At 41.0% G+C, this 18,381-nt stretch overlaps 1 protein-coding gene across 1 annotated transcript in view; it reads right to left on the reverse strand.

Moving 5' to 3' along the window:
- FSTL4 (follistatin like 4) overlaps window positions 1–18,381 on the reverse strand; it is a 1,520,806-nt gene that overhangs the window by 574,142 nt on the left and 928,283 nt on the right. Inside the window, exon 6 of the mRNA XM_075209744.1 lies at window positions 10,379–10,499. Coding sequence (XP_075065845.1) covers window positions 10,379–10,499 — 121 coding nt within the window. The remainder of the gene's footprint in view (window positions 1–10,378; window positions 10,500–18,381) is intronic.

An 18,381-nucleotide genomic window follows, 5' to 3' on the forward strand; every position in this document is an offset into this window, starting at 1 on the left:
TTTAGTCCAAAACGTTTCACCGAGGAAGCTTTCTGCACTGCATAGGGGAGTGGTCCCGGTACCCAATTTGGTACCAGGGCCACAATATATCACCCTCAACTGGTCTCAATTCCACCAAAAACGTATCTGGACTGCGTAGTGGAGTGGTCCCCACAATATAAAAAAACACTCAACTGGTCTGAATTCCACCAAAAAAGTATCTGGACTGTGTAGTGGAGTGGTCCCCACAATATAAAAAATCCCTCAACTGGTCTGAATTCCACCAAAAAAGTATCTGGACTGTGTAGTGGAGTGGTCCCCACAATATAATAAAAACATCCCTCAACTGGTCTGAATTCCACCAAAAAAGTATCTGGACTGCGTAGTGGAGTGGTCCCCACAATATAATAAAAAAAAAACAATTGTTCTGAATTCCACCATACAAGTATCTGGACTGCGTAGTGGAGTGGCCCCGGTACCCAATTTGATACCGGGGCCACAATATATTAAAAAAAACCTCAATTGTTCTGAATTCCACCAAACAAGTATCTGGACTGCGTAGTGGAGTGGTCCCCACAATATAATAAAAAATCCCTCAACTGGTCTGAATTCCACCAAACAAGTATCTGGACTGCGTAGTGGAGTGGTCCCCACAATATATAAAAAAATCCCTCAACTGGTCTGAATTCCACCAAAAAAGTATCTGGACTGCGTAGTGGAGTGGTCCCCACAATATAATAAAAAAAACCTCAACTGGTCTGAATTCCACCAAAAAAGTATCTGGACTGCGTAGTGGAGTGGTCCCCACAATATAATAAAAAAACCTTCAACTGGTCTGAATTCCACCAAAAAAGTATCTGGACTGCATAGTGGAGTGGTCCCCACAATATGATAAAAAATCCCTCAACTGGTCTGAATTCCACCAAACAAGTATCTGGACTGCGTAGTGGAGTGGCCCCGGTACCCAATTTGGTACCGGGGCCACAATATAATAATAAAACCCTCAACTGGTCTGAATTCCAGTGCACAGATGGCGGACACCAGATGGACGTCTAAAAAAAACATAGCAGTTAAGGGCGCAGTTCCTCTTTTTTGTGACTGCACAAACAATTACCGTAGTAATAGAAATGACAGTTTTTTTTTTTTTTAAATATAGAAAGAAAGAAGGTAGTACTAGAAATGGCAGTTATTTTATTTTTTTTAAATAGAGAAAGAAAGAAGGTAGTAATAGAAATGGCAGTTATTCGAATCCCCAGGAGAGTCTAAGTGGGGTGAGCCACAGAGAGATTATTTCCCTCAGTTTCTCTAACAGGTTGTCAGTGTTGTGCCTCTTCTTAAAACCTGTGATACATAACTACACACACTCGGCAAAGCTTTAACAAATTATCTGCGGCACAGGAGAGTACCACTAGACTGGAGTTATACAGCAGTACCACTGGACTTATACTGCAGAATCAGTGAAACTTGTAATATGGCAGTAACAACAATGGACTTATACTGCAGAATGAGTGAACTTTGTAATATTGCAGTACCACTGGACTTATACTGCAGAATGAGTGAACTTTGTAATATTGCAGTACCAATGGACTTATACTACAGAATGAGTGAACTTTGTAATATAGCAGTACCACTGGACTTATAGTGCAGAATACGTGAACTTTGTAATATAGCAGTACCACTGGACTTATACTGCAGAATCAGTGAAATTTGTAATATGGCAGTAACAACAATGGACTTATACTGCAGAATGAGTGAACTTTGTAATATTGCAGTACCACTGGACTTATACTGCAGAATGAGTGAACTTTGTAATATTGCAGTACCAATGGACTTATACTGCAGAATGAGTGAACTTTGTAATATAGCAGTACCACTGGACTTATAGTGCAGAATACGTGAACTTTGTAATATAGCAGTACCACTGGACTTATACTGCAGAATCAGTGAAATTTGTAATATGGCAGTAACAACAATGGACTTATACTGCAGAATGAGTGAACTTTGTAATATTGCAGTACCAATGGACTTATACTGCAGAATGAGTGAACTTTGTAATATTGCAGTACCACTGGACTTATACTGCAGAATGAGTGAACTTTGTAATATTGCAGTACCACTGGACTTATACTGCATAATGAGAGAACTTTGTAATATTGCAGTACCAATGGACTTATACTGCAGGATTGTTTTGGGATATTTTTTTTTTTTTTATAATTACTTTTTTTATTTTTTTTATAACTTTTTTTGACATTTTTTATAATTTGGGAATAATGGGGAAATAACAATGCCCTTAGAAGGACAGAGCACAGGACACAGCACCACTGGACTGAACAGGACACAGCACAGGACCCAGCAGCACCACTGAACTCAGAAGGACAGAGCACAGGACACAGCACCAATGGACCGAACAGGACACAGCACAGGACCCAGCAGCACCACTGAACTCAGAAGGACAGAGCACAGGACACAGCACCACTGGACTGAACAGGACACAGCACAGGACCCAGCAGCACCACTGAACTCAGAAGGACAGAGCACAGGACACAGCACCACTGGACTGAGCAGAAGACATGAGCACAGCACAGCACAGAACTGAACAGCACGAGATATAGCAGGACAGAGGACCACCTAACACACCCTTCCTCTACCCTGTTCAATGCCCGAGTGAAGATGGCGGCGACTAGCGGGGGATTTATAGGATCCGAGTATCGCGAGATCCGACAGCGGGATTATGACTCAGAGCCTCGGTTTCAGTTTTGCAATTGGCGGGAATACCCGGATCTGTCTCGGATCCGGCTCGGATCCGTAACGTTCGGGTGGGCTCGGATTTCAGAAATCCGAGTGCGCTCATCTCTAATGTAAACCTGACATATATACTACAGGGACAGAGCTGGACATATCTTGGGATGCCTATGATTTAGCATATGGACATAAATTTGTTATTTGTATGAACAACTTTTTAGAGCATAAATTACATCGAACATGCGCGCAACTCAACATCTGGAACAAAAAGTGTTCTGATAATCTGCAACTACACCTACTGTGGTCAGGGTAAGCTACTGTAAAAAAAAAAAATGATTCCAATTTCTCAAAAAGAGACATATTAACAGAAAGTTGCCAGACAAGTCCCTTATGCTTCCATGCAAATGTGCATGATTCTGTTACTAATGCCAGCCTGCACCTGGGAATGCGGGACGGGCGGAATATGGTCATTCCAACGGAGGTGGAATACAGTAAGAGTGTATTTGTGAAATTGTGAGTGGATGCAGACTGGGAAATAGATGCATATATGCCTGAAAAAGCTATATTATTTATGGGTGGTCAGATGCAAATAGCGGATGATGACAGTCTCTGGCAAAACGCTTGTGATTGGCTGTTGCGACTCCACCACTAACGCTGGTTGGTGCTTTCTTTGTCCTTTACTATATAGTAAGCTTTTGTGGGCATGTTTTATAAAAAAATAAAAATCGTACATGATACGGGAAGTTGTTTCTGTTGTATTATAGAGGTTTTAATAGCTTTATTGATGCTTTATAGGGAATGCATCATTTGCACGTAAAACCAATGGATAAAAACAGGAGCGCAAGTGAGACGTAAGTGTCTGAGACATGTGCCTGGTGCATATACTACTGGTGAAGACTTGCATATATCTTAATTTGCTCAATTTGTGACCAACTCTGCATCTAGATCATTGTGAGTTATAGTCTGTGATATCAAAGAAAATACACCTGAAAGAATTATACAGCTTCAGCCTACTGTAAATAATTGTATTTTAACTAGGGGTGTGCACCGGCCACTTTTAGTGTTTTGGGTTTTGGGTTTTGGGTTCTGATTAGCTTGAGGTTTTGGGTTCTGATTTGTTTTGCCAAAACACCCAACGAAAGGTTTTGGTTCTGATTTAGGGTTTTGGGTTCTGATTTATTTTTAAAAAAAGCATAAAACGTGCTAAAATCCATTTATTTATTTTTCACTCCTACGCTATTATTAACCTCAATAACATTCAATAACAATCATTTTCACTAATTTCCAGTTTATTCTGAACACCTCACACCTCACAATATTGTTTTTAGGCCAAAAGGTTGCACCGAGGTAGCTGGATGACTAAGCTAAGTGCCACAAGTGGGCGGCACAAACACGTGCCCCATCGTAGGTGGCTGTGTAGGCTTGAATGGCCTTTTGCTGCTCCTCCATCCTCTGCAGCATATATAGGGTGGAGTTCAAGCGCTTCACTACCTCTTGTTTCAGTTGATGGCGGGGCAGGTTCATGCTTTTTTGATGTAGCAGGAACAGTGAACGTACTTTAATATCTGATACTAATATTTCTGCACTGCAGGAACAGTGAACGTAGTTTAATATCTGATACTAAAATTTCAGCACTGCAGGAACAGTGAACGTAGTTTAATATCTGATACTAATATTTCTGGACTGCCCATTGAAGTGGAATATCCACAGGATTTGTTACCAGGGACACAATGCCTCCATCAACTGTCTAAATTCCACTGCACAGATGGTGGACACTAGACGCACGTCTAACACCAACATAGCAGTTACAGCCGCAGTTATCCGCTTTGCAATAGGGTGACTACTGTCGTACTTTGTGCTCATGGCAAACTACTGTTGGACGGTCAACTATTTGGTGAAAGACGTAGCGTTCTTGCGACTTCCCCTCTGGGAAGATGCCTGACTACCAGCAGCAACAGCAGCAGTGGCAGTAGTAGGCGTACCGCTGCAGGATTCCTCGGATGAATCCCGGATTGAAGAGGAGTCAGTCTGGCTGGTGACATGGCCTGCAGGACTAAATCTGATGGAGATCGTGGAGGAAGTTGACGAGGAAGGTGTTGCTGGTGTGTATCCAACAGGACCAAGGGATTTAGGTGTCCCTGGACTGCTGACGGTCCTAGCCACAAGTCCTGAACTAAACACCAAATTATGAAGGTTCTTCAGGTGACGTATAAGGGAGGATGTCCCTAGGTGGCCAAGATACTTACCCCTGCTTATTTGAGCTTTACATAAGCTACATATGGCCATACATTTGTTGTCCGGATTGGCATAAAAATAACTCCAGACAGAAGAGGTGGATTTTTTGGTCTTCTGACCAGGCATGACGATAGGCTTTTTCATCCCATGGACAACAACTGTTTCTTCCCCTGGTGCCTCATTTAAGATAACCACAAAAGCATCCTCCTCGTCAAGTTCCTCCTCAGCGCCAGCTACATCAATATCCTCCTCCCGGTATACAACATTCACACCTTCATTAGCCAAATCTGTAACTGGACTGTGGGTGATCCTTCCAGCATATGCAGAGGGTGTGCTGCAAATGGTGGAAGGAGCCACCTCTTCCCGTACCGTGATGGGAAGGTCAGGCTTCGCAACCACCAACACCCTTGGACTCGCCTTGGGGATTTGTGATGCCATCTGCTTAGAAGGCAGAGTTGTTTGCTGTGTTGTTGATGACAGCTTAAGTCTCTTAATTTTTTTAGAGGGGTGGGGAGGAGGAGGGCTTAGATCCTTGGGTGAAGCTGAACCACTAGTCATGAACATGGGCAAGGGCCTAAGCCGTTCCTTGCCACTCCGTGTCGTAAATGGCATATTGGCAAGTTTACGTTTCTCCTCAGATGTTTTCAATTTTCTTTTTTTGCTAATTTTAGTGAACTTTGGCTTTTTGGATTTTATATGCCCTCTACTAGGAGATTGGGCATCGCCCTTGGCAGACGACGTTGATGGCATTTCATCGTCTATGTCATGACTAGTGGCAGCAGCTTCAGCATTAGGAGGAAGTGTGTCTTGATATTTCCCTACTTTATCCTCCAAATTTTTGTACTCCATTACATGCAGCACAAGAGAGCGTACCCCTAAACCACACACACTTTGGGACTGCAGAAACAGTGAATGTAGTAATATAGATTGCAGTTCCTATTTTTTGGACTGCTTAAACAGTGAACCTAGTAATATAGATTGCAGTTCCTATTTTTTGGGACTGCAGAAACAGTAAACGTAGTAATATACATTGCAGTTCCTATTTTTTGGACTGCTTAAACAGTGAACGTAGTAATATAGATTGCAGTTCCTATTTTTTGGGACTGCAGAAACAGTGAACATAGTAATATAGATTGCAGTTCCTATTTTTTGGACTGCTTAAACAGTGAACGTAGTAATATAGATTGCAGTTCCTATTTTTTTGGACTGCTTAAACAGTGAACGTAGTAATATAGATTGCAGTTCCTATTTTTTGGACTGCTTAAACAGTGAACGTAGTAATATAGATTGCAGTCCCTATTTTTTGGGACTGCAGAAACAGTGAACGTAGTAATATAGATTGCAGTTCCTATTTTTTGGACTGCTTAAACAGTGAACATAGTAATATAGATTGCAGTTCCTATTTTTTTGGACTGCTTAAACAGTGAATGTAGTAATATAGATTGCAGTTCCTATTTTTTGGACTGCTTAAACAGTGAACGTAGTAATATAGATTGCAGTCCCTATTTTTTGGGACTGCAGAAACAGTGAACGTAGTAATATAGATTGCAGTTCCTATTTTTTGGGACTGCAGAAACAGTGAACGTAGTAATATAGATTGCAGTTCCTATTTTTTGGACTGCTTAAACAGTGAACCTAGTAATATAGATTGCAGTTCCTATTTTTTGGACTGCTTAAACAGTGAACGTAGTAATATAGATTGCAGTCCCTATTTTTTGGGACTGCAGAAACAGTGAACGTAGTAATATAGATTGCAGTTCCTATTTTTTTGGGCTGCTTAAAAAGTGAACGTAGTAATGTAGATTGCAGTTCCTATTTTTTGGACTGCTTAAACAGTGAACGTAGTAATATAGATTGCAGTCCCTATTTTTTGGGACTGCAGAAACAGTGAACGTAGTAATATAGATTGCAGTTCCTATTTTTTGGACTGCTTAAACAGTTAACGTAGTAATATAAATTGCAGTTCCTATTTTTGGGACTGCTTAAACAGTGAACGTAGTAATATAGATTGCAGTTCCTATTTTTTGGACTGCTTAAACAGTGAACGTAGTAATATAAATTGCAGTTCCTATTTTTGGGACTGCTTAAACAGTAAACGTAGTAATATAGATTGCAGTTCCTATTTTTTGGGACAGCAGAAACAGTGAACGTAGTAATATAGATTGCAGTTCCTATTTTTTGGACTGCTTAAACAGTGAATGTAGTAATATAGATTGCAGTTCCTATTTTTTTGGACTGCTTATACAGTGAACATAGTAATATAGATTGCAGTTCCTATTTTTTGGACTGCTTAAACAGTGAACATAGTAATATAGATTGCAGTTCCTATTTTTTGGGACTGCAGAAACAGTGAACGTAGTAATATTGATTGCAGTTTCTATTTTTTTGGACAGCAAGAATATATTGCTCTATAATATTTTTTATACTTTTTAAATAATTTTTTTATATATATTTGAAATTATTTTTTTTTGGTATTTTTTTTTTTTTAAATTTTTTTTAAGATTTTTGGATAATTATCAAATTACTATGGACTTTGCAGAAAAAAATACAGAACAAAAGCACCACTGGACTCAGCAGGACAGACACTGGCCAAAGCACCACTGGAATCAGCAGGACAGAGCACCACTTGACTAAACTAATCAGCAGGACAGAGCACTGGACAAAATACTACTGTACTCAGCAGGACAAAGCACCACTTGACTACTAAACTAATCAGCAGGACAGAGCACAGGATCTCAACCTCCCTCTTCTGTAACCACAGGGAGAATGAAGATGGCGGCCGCGAGCGGGGCATTTATGACATCCGAGTCTCGCGAGATTCAACGCGAGAGTTGGATGTCATAGCCTCGTTTTGGATTCCTTTGGCGGCTGGAAGTAGCCGAACAGTGCTCGGATCCCGTCGGATCCGCACTGTTCGGGTGGGCTCGGATTAGCGAAATCCGAGTCCGCTCATCTTTAATTTTAACAAAGGTTGACTACATAACTTTATTGGAAAAGGGAGTGTTTGGCGTTGCAGAGGCCCTTAATTCTAAGGCCCCTCTCCTTTTCTAACTGCTCCTTCCAATTGCTGTGAAAAACAGGGGTGGAGGGTGTTCAACGCCCTATAAGTATATCTGGCACCTATACTCATAGCATAGACAGCAATTCTGAGCGCTGAACCAATAATAATTCTCATGAGAATGCAGTTTACAAATTCACTAGAGCAAAATGTGTTCATTAAAACAGATTGCAATTTAAAATATAATCGTAAATTACATACACATACAGTACCTAACCCATACCTAACACTCAAAACAATATGATAATACAGTATGAATAAATGATTCAACAAAATCAAAAACTTGGTATTCCTGAATAGTATACACAACAGCATAACTGTTTGTAAACTGAAATTTTAAATCACGGTAACATTGAAGCTTGAAGTAAACCATTCACTATAATAAAGTTTTGCAAACTTGTGGATTCAATATCAATATTATTTTCAACTAATTGCATCTGGCAGGTACTTTGCTACTTTGAAAATACTGACCTGAGCACAAACCTTAGGGCTAGATTTTCTAAACCTTCTATAAGGAAAAGTGGAGCTGTTGCTCATAGCAACCAATCAGATTCTAGCTATTATTTTCTAGAATGTACTAGATAAATGATAGCTAGAATTTGATTGGTTGCTATGGACAACACCTTCATTTTTTCTTTTTAGGAACCTTTAGTAACTCTACCGCTTAGTCTCATATTAAAACAGCTACACAGATACCTTTGAAGCCAGTGAACAAGCCTTTCTGCTTACTCATTCTGGCTATTGAAAATATTGTTAAACATATGAACCATGTTACTAGAATTTGTACTATAAACATAAAAATATTGCTATTTAAATACCTGTATGATTCTCTTAGCTGCACTGTGAAGTCCTTTGTGCAAACCCAATTTTACACATTTTGGCCTGATTCATTAAGGAATGTGAATGGTGATATGTTCTGTATTTTGTGTTAAATTGCTCTACACGTGCCCAAAAATGAACTATACGCGAGTGAATGCAAGTGTATGCAATTCATATTTAAATGCAAACGACACTTACCACAGGCTACGATTTCACAGGTGGAACTGGGAGGGGAATAAACATAGCCAATGTACAGTATGCTTGTTGTAAGCTTGAGAACACGCAGCAGCTTCCGATTCAAGCTTTGAGTATCTCCCGGGTATGTGTTTTTCTATTGTAGCACTAGCTACAGGTCTGGTGTAATTACTGAGTGATAGGAATTAAGGTGCGTAGGCCTGCCAGAACATGTATTTGCAATCAAAAGCAACTGTAAAAATGCATTTTATGTTAAGTAGACATTAATAATATCCTGATATGTATTTCGGGGGGGGGAAACCCCTTTTTTAAAATAATAATAAATTGTGTTTACTGACTATATTATTAAGAGGTGACAATCACTGAATACTTTTTTTCCCTGTGCATTCTGCTGGAACTTTATATTCCACATGTACTGTATGTATCCAGCAGTGTATTGTCTGTCAGAGTAGAGCATAGCTAGACACATATTCAACAAGAGACATTTCTTCAGATCTACGTACAGTATATATGAGGATATGTCAGAAGTATGTGCCTTAGTGAATCAGGACCTCTGTCCCCTTCTTCTACTGTACAGCTGTGTGAGCACACAGTATGATTCCCTGATCCTCACATGTGTTAAATTAAATCATTTTAATAATGGTAGTGGATTATTCATACTTGCCCACTCTCATGGAATGTCGGGGAGACTCCAGAATACCGGATAGGTCTCCCGGACTCCAGGGTGAGCAGGCAATTTTCTCGTATCGTGCCCATCCTGCCCACTTCCTAGTGAAGTGGGCAGAATGGGAGTCTCTATTACACAATTTGCGGTGAATCGCAATATTTTAGCCCTGCCCCAGAGGATAATGACTTCATTGCATCACAGAGGCGGGGCCAAAATGACATAATTTGTTGCACCCCACCATTTCGTCCTCTCACTTCACCTCTCCTCTGGGATCTCACGGAGGAGGGGAGGTGTAAAACGTTGATAAGTATATGATTATTATGCAAACCAGAGGTCAAAGTGAAATTTTGAAGCAGCAATATGGAATAAGTGAATTGAATTTTATAGTTTTGTAATGAAAGCAGGAGGAGAAGTGGAGGTATAGAACAGCAACATGGTTTTGCCAAGGTGCAAAGTTACATTTTTTTTTGCTTTACTTTCCTTAATGCATCGGGCCCTAAGTGTATTGTACAGAGATTCTATCTTATCCACCCATTTCATAGGCACTCCTGTCACTCAGCTTTCTACGTATTGTTTAATATTGTAACATAGTTTAGAAAAGCTCACATGTACCAGGAATGTTTTTAGATATGGCATTCCATTTAGTTTGCACCAGAGCATTTATTGTTATAGACAGGACTTACGGAATGCAGTATAGAGCTCTGGTAGAGTAAGGTAGCCATCCATATTGTAGTCATCAAATCGAAGCAGATCTCCCACACTGCAATCCAAAAAATTATTTTCCAGTTCTTCATTCTTTGTGTACTGTAGGATATAAAATATAAATATAAATACAACACACCAATAAATGAGAACTATAAAAAAGTATATAAGTATAATATAAAAGAAAAAAAAGAACTACTACAATGTAATTATAATTTTGCTTTTGACAAAAGGCAATATATGTTTTACTAATGCTAGTAATATACAAATACCAGAGCAATTTCCAACCCACCACACTTTGGAGGCAGTTGAAGCTAGGAGTTGGACAATAATTTCAATGGGACACATTTTATACATTTAGCGTTTTTTCTAAACAATATTCAATCAATGTAATGCGACAGTCCTGATGTGTTCTCACTATTATGATTAATTTTAATAAAGCAGCTGCTGTAGTATCACTTTTTACCAATAGATCATGACACAAAACCAAATTATTAATGAGGTGATTTTTTATTAGGTTCATGGAGATACATGTAATAAATTTGTGTTTTGGAAGGTAACAGTTTTCAGCTAAGACAAAGTTTATTCCCCCAGCAAAATCCTTAACTTGCTTCTGTGTTAACTATAGCTGTCACAATTGCTTTGCTGCATGGCCGTAACTAGGGCTGTGCGACAGGGGCGACCGCCCAGGGCGCAACGCTGAAGGGGGGCGTAATTTGGGAATATTTTAGGTTAATTTGGTTAAAATTGAGGGCTAGGGGGGCGGCATTTGTCTTTCTCGCCCAGGGCACTAGAATTCTAAGTTACGGCTCTGCTTTGCTGTACATTACTAAAGAAAAATAATTCTTACTGATGTTTATAACTCTGTAAATCAGTTTGTTTCCATACATCAGCAGGGAGCAGGGAACTAGAGTAAAAGTTTGAGGTGTATTTTCCTCAAGCTCAATAATTATAACCTACAAATTTATTACCAAATAAATATAGTCTGAACAATGGTCTGACTATACATTTTCTGTACTCATCCATGTTTTTCTAAAAACTGTACATTTTGGGATGAGTAAGGTGCGGGTGCAAAGGTAAATTTGAGAGATGTTTTTATATCTGATATTAAGCGTAATGTGTGGTCCATTTAAAGGTTAGAGGGCATCAAATTGCCCATCACTGGCCTAATATCTACTGCAGATGGTACTGTGGTACTTCCAGTTGCGTAACTTGATTCCACTCCTTTCCTGGTTTCATTTGTCTAAATAAAATCATTTTATCTATTTATAAACCATATGTCAATATAAAAATGGAGCAAGTTTATTTGAGACAAACGGCGCATTGCAAAGCAAGTCACACTGTGTACATGGTGTGCCAAGTTCCCTCGGGTGCACCACACTCATATATACAGTAAACTATACTGAGTGGGGGAGGGAATGCAGTGAAATGTGCTACAGGGGCGTTTTATGAAATTAATGTGTCTGTGTGCAAGTTTGGTTCACACAGGCCCATGAGTCAATGGAGCACTGTGTCACCCACTCTGCACCCAGAGTACTGCTGAAAAAAAAACTTTCCTCCCGACAACGATCTCTGCTCCATTATGTCTTCATTTCATCGGCATGCCCTTGTGTCCCTGTCCCTCGTCTCCCAAACTACACCAGGCTACACTGAGTCTGGCTGACTTGAGCAGCATTGGAGGTGAGGGACAGGGCCACAAAGCTGCACAGATGCGATGAGGAAAAAATATTCTGGCAGTATATATCTAGGTACAGGGAGGTTTGCATGGAACCCCCTTGATTTATGGGCCAGTGTGCACTGCATACTCTATACACATTAGATACAATCCTGCCATGCTACATGCTGGACTTGAAGTGCATCAGGTTGCCCGTCACTAATCTACACAATAATACTTATCTTGTTCTTTATGCTGGGTCCAATTAACTGTGTATATATGTAATCTGTGCATTGTTAAGAATTCTGATTTATTAAATGAAAGCATGTAAAAAGAATATACATTGTCGAAGTCAGCAAATTGGATAAAGTCATTTCAATTAAAATCGAGCAAACTTGGTTGTCTTCGTCTGAAAAGATGCGTATGGCACGCTACGGCGTGAAAGGGCGTACGTGGCCGCAACACGAGACACAAACAATATTTACGCTTTTACATACATTCGCACAAACACTCACATTTGTAAAATATTACACATTAATGGTAGTTGCAGCACATAGTTATTTATGTCGAAATATAGTAGAGTTTATGTGTAATATTATAAGTTATATGCATATCAGTAAAACATATGGTACACGTTGAAGGAATCATGTCATGTGTGGTATCATACTAATCCCCTTCACATTTGCAACTGTCCGGTTCACTCTGCGAAGGGATCGCAGAGTGCATACGCAAGTTATTAATGTTAAGGAATTATGGACTATTAGGATTAGAAATCTTGGCGGGAAGATCGGAGCCTATCCCCTGGAGAAATGACTCCCACCTTTGGATTCCTGAGCTTAAACTAGCAACAATAGTAATCGAAATCTGCAACCCCCTGGACCCTCCTGAAACCTGGACCAATAGAAACAAGCCACACCCTTTGCATTGTTTTACTGTATTTCTGTTTGCATATAAGCACCAGCTCCTCATCTAGTGTTCAGTCACCTTGACCACAGACTTCAGGACTGAATGACTGTTCACTGGATCCAGAGCGCCTGCAATAAGTAACGGCTGTAATTATTATTATTTCGCTTGAATTATTCTGCTACTTTTTGAGAATAAACCTTTGTGCGTTGGAAACACAAATCAAGATTCGACAATCGTTATTGGATAGCGACAAAACGCTCTTAACAATTTGGGGGCTTGCAGCGGAGGTTTCATTGCCGCATGATACGCAAGAACAACGGATTTCGGTTCCCCAACAGAGGGTGGAGACGCGTCATATACGGGTAAGAACGCAATGTGTTCAAAACCTGAATTTTACTCTGTGTTGTGAAACCGAATGTCCGTTTTGCATAATCTGAAGGTGCGCTAACTAGAATCTAGGGACAAAAAAGAAAACTTCCGGTAGATTTGCCACGTGGTTAAACAATCGTTTTGATAGTTATTATATGTGCATACTATAATTACTTGTGAAAGCCTCTGAGACATTATTACTATTGTTGGGAACTTTTGATTTTCTGAGCAGAAAAGGTGTATAGTGTGTGATTTTCTGACGTAGATACACTGTTTATTGTTGAGGTGCTCAGTTGCTGTCTGACGAGGCAGGTTGCCCAACTGAAGGACGGTATACAGGGCACGTATACCGGGAGCGAAAACAAAGGAAGTTTTCGCGCGCGCTCCCAAGAGTCATCGCAATGTTTATTCATAGTTAGTATTTGTAAGCGTTTCGATCGGACCGCACGGCAAGGAAAGCCGTGATTGTAACTTGGGAAGGCAGCGGGGAGGAATTACATTGGAAAGGTTGGTTGATTGTATCAACTTTGTGCTATCAGTTGTAATAAACTCAACAGATTTTTGTGGTTTAGCCAGGGTATCGAGGAGCTGATAGCCCTTGGGTCCCACAGTGATATTTTCTGTGTTAGGGGTCCTCGTTTGGTACGAGAGGAAGCTAGTGGATGCCGCTTGAGCAAATACATCCACGGCCAGTAAGAGATCTCTAGCGGTAGAGTGTTTGTAGCAAAGGGTTGAAAGTGTTTTTAGAAGTGTGGTGTGCATAGACTGGTACTGTTCAACATGGGTGCTAAGCATACGCTAGAGATGGCCAGTGTACTGCCTAAGGAAGGGCCTATTGGTTCAGCACGGTTTCTTATGTGCAAGAAATATGGTGCTTACGCAACTGCGTATTGTGACACGTGGGTCGAGATGACCAAAGAGTGTGTTAGGCCTTTCCCAACAATAGGGAGTTTTAATGCAGAGGTACTAAATAACGTAAAAGATAAAGTGTGGTTGATTAAGTCAACAAAAGTGAGAAACAAACATAATGATTGTTTAAAATTATGGCAAATGGAAGGCAAAACACGGCAGAGCAGCGAGTGCATAGCGGAAGTAGGCGTGGTGAAAAGCACGTGCACAATGGAAGTAGCCGTTGAGAAGCGTGGAGAACTCAGCGCAAGCGCGCCCCCGCCACCCTATGTGGCGGGAGGAGTAAGTACAGCCATTATTAAAAATGAAAAAAAGGAAATTGCTAAGTTATATCCTGTTTTAAGTCAGTTTAAAGCAAGTGTTTCTGAAGAAGAGGATGAACCCACGGTAATTTCAGCCATTGCCCATGCTGTTAATATGTTAGAGGTTCAGCGTACGTATGGAAAGGGGGCAATGGCTGAGATAGGTGAGAGTAGTTTGACCACTAGGAGAGATAATATTCAAAGTACTGAAGTGGCTAACCCTGAAGATAGAGAACCAGTGGGTACGTTTCCAGTCCGCACAATATCAGTTCCCAATGGGAAGGCGGATAAGGATGGTGTAGTTCCTTTAAGAAATGTTACAATGCATTGTCCTTGGACTAGATCTGAATTACATCCCATTATGACTGAATTCCCAGATCCTAGAAAAGAGTTGGCTAAGTGTCAGAAATTTGTTAAAGACTTAGGAAATGCACACGAACCAACCAATAAGGATTGGCGTGTAGTGTTGAGGGAATGTCTTCCTCCCAATACTAACGTACAAAAATTTATTAAAGATTGTTCATTGGAGGAAGATGATACCTTGACAGATGAGGTGAATCAAGAGAATATAGAACAAATTATCCAACATTTAGCCATCTCTTTTCCAGTAGTAGCGAATTGGAGTAAAATTTTCACCATCAAACAGAAAGATAGTGAAACAGCATCAGATTACTTCGTTAGAGCTATAGCAGCGATAACACGGTTCACTGGGATATCAAACATAGGTGAGGACCCACATCACAGGGAAGTAGCTGTAGGAGTACTAATGGATGGTCTTAGGGAAAATTTAAAAACCAGAGTACAAACCACATTACCTAATTGGAGAGGCATCACAGTAGATTCTCTTAGGGAGTCTGCTGTGGAGCATGACAAAAACCTTTTTAGAAAAAAGGAAGAGAAAACTGATAGGTTAATGACGGTGAGTATACAGGCTCTAGAGGGGATGCATACACGACCACCAGCATACAACCCACATAAGAGGAAACATAGTTTGATCAGATGTTTCAACTATAATGAAGAAGGACACATTAGGAGGGATTGTAAAAAGGACAGATACAATCCTAGAGGTGGGACACATAGATATCCTCCAAGGAAGAACTCACATAGACTAGAAGACTCACATCTACCCTCACATATTATAGCAGCAAATGCTGTGCGGGAAAGCGATAGTCAACGCTAGGGGTCAGGTCATACCTGTAGTCTACAGCCAGTGAGGTTAGCAGAGAGTCTGAGAGAAGAACCAACAATGATAGTTGACATAGCTGGTAGGAAACAAACTTTTCTTGTAGATACAGAGGCGGCCAGATCTGTGATATCCTCTCCTTTTAATCTACAGGTGACCAGTAAGATTATTCCAGCTATGGGGGTAACGGGAAGAGTGTTACATTATCCTATTACTAAACCTACAGAAGTTACTATCGGGCCCCTGCATACTAAGCATTCGTTTCTCTTAGCTGCAGCAGCTCCTACTAACTTGCTAGGGAAAGACTTGTTATGTAAAATGGCATGTGTCATATACTGTACCCCAGATGGTGTATTCTTAGATATACCAGAGAAGGTCGCGCATGAGGTACAGGATATATTGGACACCCCTCAAAGGTTAATGTTGCACTCTACCGTTGTAGAACAAAGTCCATCTCAAGTAAAGGGGATGTTACTGGAAATACCGGGTTCACTATGGACCAGAGATGGACAGGACACTGGATTGATGGCAAACGTAGCCCCTGTCATGGTAAATCTAAAAAGTGGTAGGATAGCTCCAAAAATCCCACAGTATCCATTAAAACCGGAGGTGGAACTAGGGGTATATCCTGTTATTGAGAGGCTGTTGCAACAAGGGATTTTAATTTGTGCCTCCAGCACAGCAAATAGTCCCATTTTCCCTGTGAAGAAGAGTGGGGGGAGGGGCTATAGATTAGTCCAGGACTTAAGGGGAATTAATAAAGTTGTTGAGTGCCAATTCCCCGTAGTGCCGAATCCAGCTGTCATCCTCATGCAGATTCCACCGTCTGCTAGTCATTTTACTGTCATTGATCTAGGTTCTGCTTTCTTCTCAGTCCCTCTTCACCCTGACTGCCAATACCTATTTGCATTCTCCTACCGGGGAGTGCAATACACATGGACCAGACTGCCCCAGGGGTTCATTGACAACCCCAGTATTTTCTCCCAAGCCTTACATGACTGTTTGCAATCCTTTCAACCCTGCAATGGGTCTGTTCTAATTCAATATGTGGACGATTTGTTGCTGTGCTCTGATTCTTTTCTGTCATGTTTACATGATACTAAATTGTTGTTGCTCCATCTCTCACAAACAGGGCACAAGGTGGCAAAGGATAAATTACAGCCATGTCAGACTAAGGTCAAATACTTAGGACACTGCCTCACCAAGGGGCTAAGACACCTGACAACCGACAGGAGTGAGGCGATACAACACATGACTCTGCCGCAGAGCCAGAAGCAGATTCGTACTTTCCTGGGGATGTGTGGATACTGTAGATCCTGGATCCCAGGTTTTTCTATTTTGGCATTACCATTGCAGGAACTAGTCTCTTCCTCAAAACCAGAACGTGTCGTACACACAGAAGAGACAGAGCAAGCGTTTTTTAATCTTAAAGATAGTCTGACTAGAGCACCTGCATTGGGAATACCTGATTATGAAAAGCCTTTTGAGTTATACTGTACGGAAGCTGATGGTTGTGCAGCAGGTGTCCTCACACAGAAACATGGTGACGCTAGCAGACCGGTAGCATACTACAGTGCACAATTGGACACTGTGGCTAGATCACTCCCAACATGTCTCAGAAGTGTAGCAGCAACTGCTCTTCTGGTAAGTAAGAGCAAGGACGTAGTATTAGGACATAATTCAACTGTCTATACACCCCATGCTGTATCAGCTCTGTTAAATTCAACTCAAACCAGACATGTTTCTTCAGCTAGATTCACAAAGTGGGAACTTGCTCTGATGGCACCCTCAAACATCACCATCAAACGATGTAGCACCTTAAATCCAGCTACATACCTTCCATATGTGTCTCTAGAGACACAAAGGGTGGGAGGTGAGTAGACACTGGTTGATGATGAGTTAGGCAAGAGTACTGATACGCAAGATTGTATGGAACACTTGAACCAGACCTTTACTGCAAGGCCCGACATACGTGACAACCTCTTAGAAAATGTAGATTTTACGTTTTATACAGACGGGAGTTGTCATAGACAGACAGAGACGGGAGAGCTATGTACTGGTTACGCTGTTGTAGATGATCAGGATGTGGCAGAAGCTGAACCCCTTGGCCCACCTCACTCAGCCCAAGTGGCGGAACTAGTAGCATTAAGGAGAGCGTGTGAATTGGCAGAGGGTAAATCAGCCAATATATATACTGACTCTAGGTACGCCTTTGGGGTAGTGCATGATTTTGGGGCCCTTTGGCGTCTTTGAAACTTTATGACAGCAGCAAGTACGCCAGTGGCACATTCACAACACATAAAAGGACTTCTCACAGCGATACAGTTACCCAGAACGGTAGCCGTCATAAAGTGCAAAGCCCATACGTTTGAAGAAGACCCAGTGTCATTGGGCAACAACAGGGCAGACGAAGCTGCTAAATGGGCAGCAGGGCAACCTATGACGGTATCGACTGAGACTATGATGGTTTTTCAGACATTAGACATGCAGAAATTAATTGAAATGCAAGATTTGTGTTCCCTGCAGGAAAAGGCGGTCTGGAAGGCGAAGGGATGTGGTCAAGAGTCCTCAGGACTCTGGAGGGATGGACAAGGTAAGCCTGTAGCTCCCCGAACATACTATCCAAGCCTGGCTGAAGCAGCACACGGTCTGACTCACCTG

Source organism: Mixophyes fleayi, chromosome 4 (assembly GCF_038048845.1).
Source record: "Mixophyes fleayi isolate aMixFle1 chromosome 4, aMixFle1.hap1, whole genome shotgun sequence".
NCBI classification, from domain to species: domain Eukaryota; kingdom Metazoa; phylum Chordata; class Amphibia; order Anura; family Limnodynastidae; genus Mixophyes; species Mixophyes fleayi.